This window comes from Panthera pardus, unplaced genomic scaffold, assembly GCF_024362965.1.
Source record: "Panthera pardus isolate Hobbes unplaced genomic scaffold, ASM2436296v1 HiC_scaffold_13, whole genome shotgun sequence".
NCBI classification, from domain to species: domain Eukaryota; kingdom Metazoa; phylum Chordata; class Mammalia; order Carnivora; family Felidae; genus Panthera; species Panthera pardus.
The window spans coordinates 147,965,738-147,968,948 of record NW_026526688.1 but is presented as its reverse complement, the minus strand read 5'-3'; the positions used below and the strand labels follow the sequence as shown (position 1 = coordinate 147,968,948).

The window sequence follows — 3,211 nt, the reverse complement described above, 5'->3', positions numbered from 1 at the left end:
TTCTGCAGCCAACTTGAGTTCCTGGGAGAGTCAAATCCTAGAACGGGGCGCTCGGCACCGACACCCCTCGGGGACACCCTGAGAGACACAAATCACCGCCGAGTCACCGAGCCCTGATGGGGCAGAGAGCTGGAGATGGGCTAATCCGAGGCTCTGCCAGGATTCTCGAGGCCAGCGGCGCCGTCACGGCCTCAGGTTATGGTGCCCAGATATAGAGTATTTGGACTTTGTGGAGAGAAAACAACATGTTTAACTTCTAGGCTGATAGGCGGAGAAGGTAGATAACAATTCCAGAAAGTAGAGAGTTTCCATAGAGCTACGCTCGTCTCCAGGTCGGAAACGCCCTCTACATGCGTAGTACAACTAGCCCGGAGCCTCTCCTACGCGAAGAGATAGAGCCCCCTCTACCGGCCCCCACTACTTCGCCTCGCGGTCCCTCAAGATCCCGCGTCCCATCCACGCCTAGACTCGCGAGAATAAGAAGTCTCAAAGGGCTCTACGGAACGGAACTTCCAGTATTTACTGTTCCTACACGGAAGGATTTTAATTCACCGGAATAGACTGGCATTAAAGTGCAAAAGCGAAAACGGAAGTGCTCCTAACGTGACAAAGCTTACGGGGCTGAGCGGAAGTCCTAGTTCACTCGCCAAGCGGAGAGGATTCTGGGGCCCGGAAGGAGGTGGAATCTGTAGCCGACCTGTTTGCCTGTACACTCGCCTGGGAGGAGAGCGCGTGGCTGTTCAAAGAGGCGTGTTACTGGAGCGCGTGGCTTGTGCGCTGAGGTCAGAGGTGGCCAAAAGCCCGACGTCGGTGTAGAACTTGAGACCGTGAGTTATGGTGGGGAGATCGCGGCGGCGCGGAGCGGCCAAGTGGGCAGCCATGCGAGCCAAGGCAGGTCCCGGCCCAGCGGACGAAAATGAAGACGATTTAGAATTGCCACCGTCGCCAGGGGACTCCAGCTACTATCAAGATAAGGTAGATGATTTCCATGAGGCCCGATCTCGGGCCGTCTTGTCTAAAGGCTGGAGCGAAATGGAGAGTGGGGACGAGGAGGAGGATGGCGATGAGGAGGAGGAGGTTCTAGCCCTAGATATTGCTGATGAGGACGATGAAGATGGAGAGAGTGCGGAGGAGGAGGAAGATGATGATGATGATGGTGGGAGCTCCGTGCAGAGTGAGGCCGAGGCATCTGTGGATCCCAGTTTGTCGTGGGGTCAGAGGAAAAAACTTTACTATGACACAGACTACGGTTCCAAGCCCCGAAACCGACAAAGTCAACAAGAAGTAGAGGAGGAGGAGAGAGAGGAGGAAGAAGAAGCACAGCTCATACAGCGGCGCCTTGCCCAAGGCCTGCAAGAGGATGATTTTGGGGTGACCTGGGTAGAGGCCTTTGCAAAACCTGTACGTCAAGTAGATGAGGCTGAGACCCGGGTCGTGAAGGATCTGGCGAAAGTTTCAGTGAAAGAGAAGCTGAAGATGCTGCGGAAAGAATCACCAGAGCTCTTGGAACTGATAGAAGACCTGAAAGTTAAGTTGACAGAGGTGAAGGATGAGCTGGAGCCATTGCTACAGTTGGTGGAGCAAGGGATCATTCCATCTGGAAAAGGAAGCCAATACCTGAGGACCAAGTACAATCTCTATTTGAACTACTGCTCCAACATCAGTTTTTATTTGATCCTGAAAGCCAGGAGAGTCCCTGCACATGGACATCCTGTCATAGAAAGGCTTGTTACCTACCGAAATTTGATCAACAAGTTGTCGGTTGTAGATCAGAAGCTGTCTTCTGAAATTCGTCATCTACTCACACTTAAGGATGATGCTGGAAAGAAAGAACTGAGTTTAAAAGTAAAATCCACCAAGGCCAAGCCAAAATCTGTTTCAGAGACTGCTGCTGCCTCTGCTGTTACAGATATTTCTGATGATTCTGATTTTGATGAAGAAGCTGCACTGAAATACTATAGAGAAATAGAAGACAAGCAAAAGTTGAAGAGAAAGAAAGAAGAAAATAGCACTGAAGAACAGGCTCTTGAAGATCAAAATGCAAAGAGAGCCATTACTTATCAGATTGCTAAAAATAGGGGACTTACACCTAGGAGAAAGAAGATTGATCGGAATCCTAGAGTCAAACACCGGGAGAAGTTCAGAAGAGCCAAAATTCGCAGAAGAGGCCAAGTTCGTGAAGTTCGTAGAGAAGAGCAACGTTATAGTGGTGAACTCTCTGGCATTCGTGCAGGAGTTAAAAAGAGCATTAAGCTTAAATAAAGTTTTCACTTAGCTTAAGTTTTTTGGCAATAACTTTAGATCAATAAATTTTTATTTTTAACCGAAGTTATTGTATTGATATATAATACCTAACCCTAAATTTTAAAAATTCTTGTCGACGGGGATATTTGGGTTGTTGTTCAATTTTATTTTATTATTATTATTTTTTTTTTTTTGGTCCTTTGAAGTCATACTAAAAAATAGTATGGAGGTAGTACTTTTATATTTGGAAGCAATATGAAAGTACTTGGGAAAAACGGAGGTGTTGAAAAAAGTAATCTGTCAAGTAGTAGTCTATGAAAATTTCACAGATGGTTGTGAAGCAACAGTCAAACTTAGAACACTTTTATCATTTTTCTTGTAAAGTGAAAAGAATGTACCTTTGCAATCATCTTATTTGTAAGAGTCTGTAAAACAGTTCTGACACATACTTCACTTACCTAAGTGTAATTCATGAGCAGGATACTTGTTAATAGGTTTGTCAACTTAAAGATTGTATACATTGTGTGTAGTAAAAGCTTAGGAATGTAGAGGAACTTCAGTTAAAAGTAGAAAGAGATATGCTTTAATTACATTGTGAATATTTCTAATAGTCAATGTGGTAAATAAGGTAAAAATTCCATTTTCCATACTGTACTGGTGACTTGTAGCAGTTGCTGTTTGTATACTCCATTTGCTGAAAATTTGGTAGTTTTACTGCTAGGTAAGTGACAAATTTAAATAGTAAAAAAGTTACATTTTTCTTTAGTTACCCTGGTTTTTACAGTAGGAAAGAGATGCTGCGATGGTGAACTGACTTTTTTTAATACTTATTTTGGGGAGAGTGCAAGGGGGGAGGGGCGCAGAGAGGGGGACAGAGGACCCAAAGCGGCTCTGTGCTGACTGGCTGACGGCAGCAAGTCTGATGTGGGGCTCAGACTCATGAACCACAGGATCATGATCTAAGCCG

At 45.5% G+C, this 3,211-nt stretch overlaps 1 protein-coding gene across 1 annotated transcript; it reads left to right on the top strand.

Annotated features, from left to right (window-relative positions):
* The first annotated feature begins 539 nt into the window (after nucleotides 1-539).
* On the top strand, nucleotides 540-2,328 carry UTP3 (UTP3 small subunit processome component). The gene has a single exon (XM_019468109.2). It carries the CDS (start codon nucleotides 835-837, stop codon nucleotides 2,260-2,262), a length of 1,428 nt encoding a protein of 475 aa, XP_019323654.1. The 5' UTR covers nucleotides 540-834; the 3' UTR covers nucleotides 2,263-2,328.
* Nucleotides 2,329-3,211: the final 883 nt, after the last annotated feature.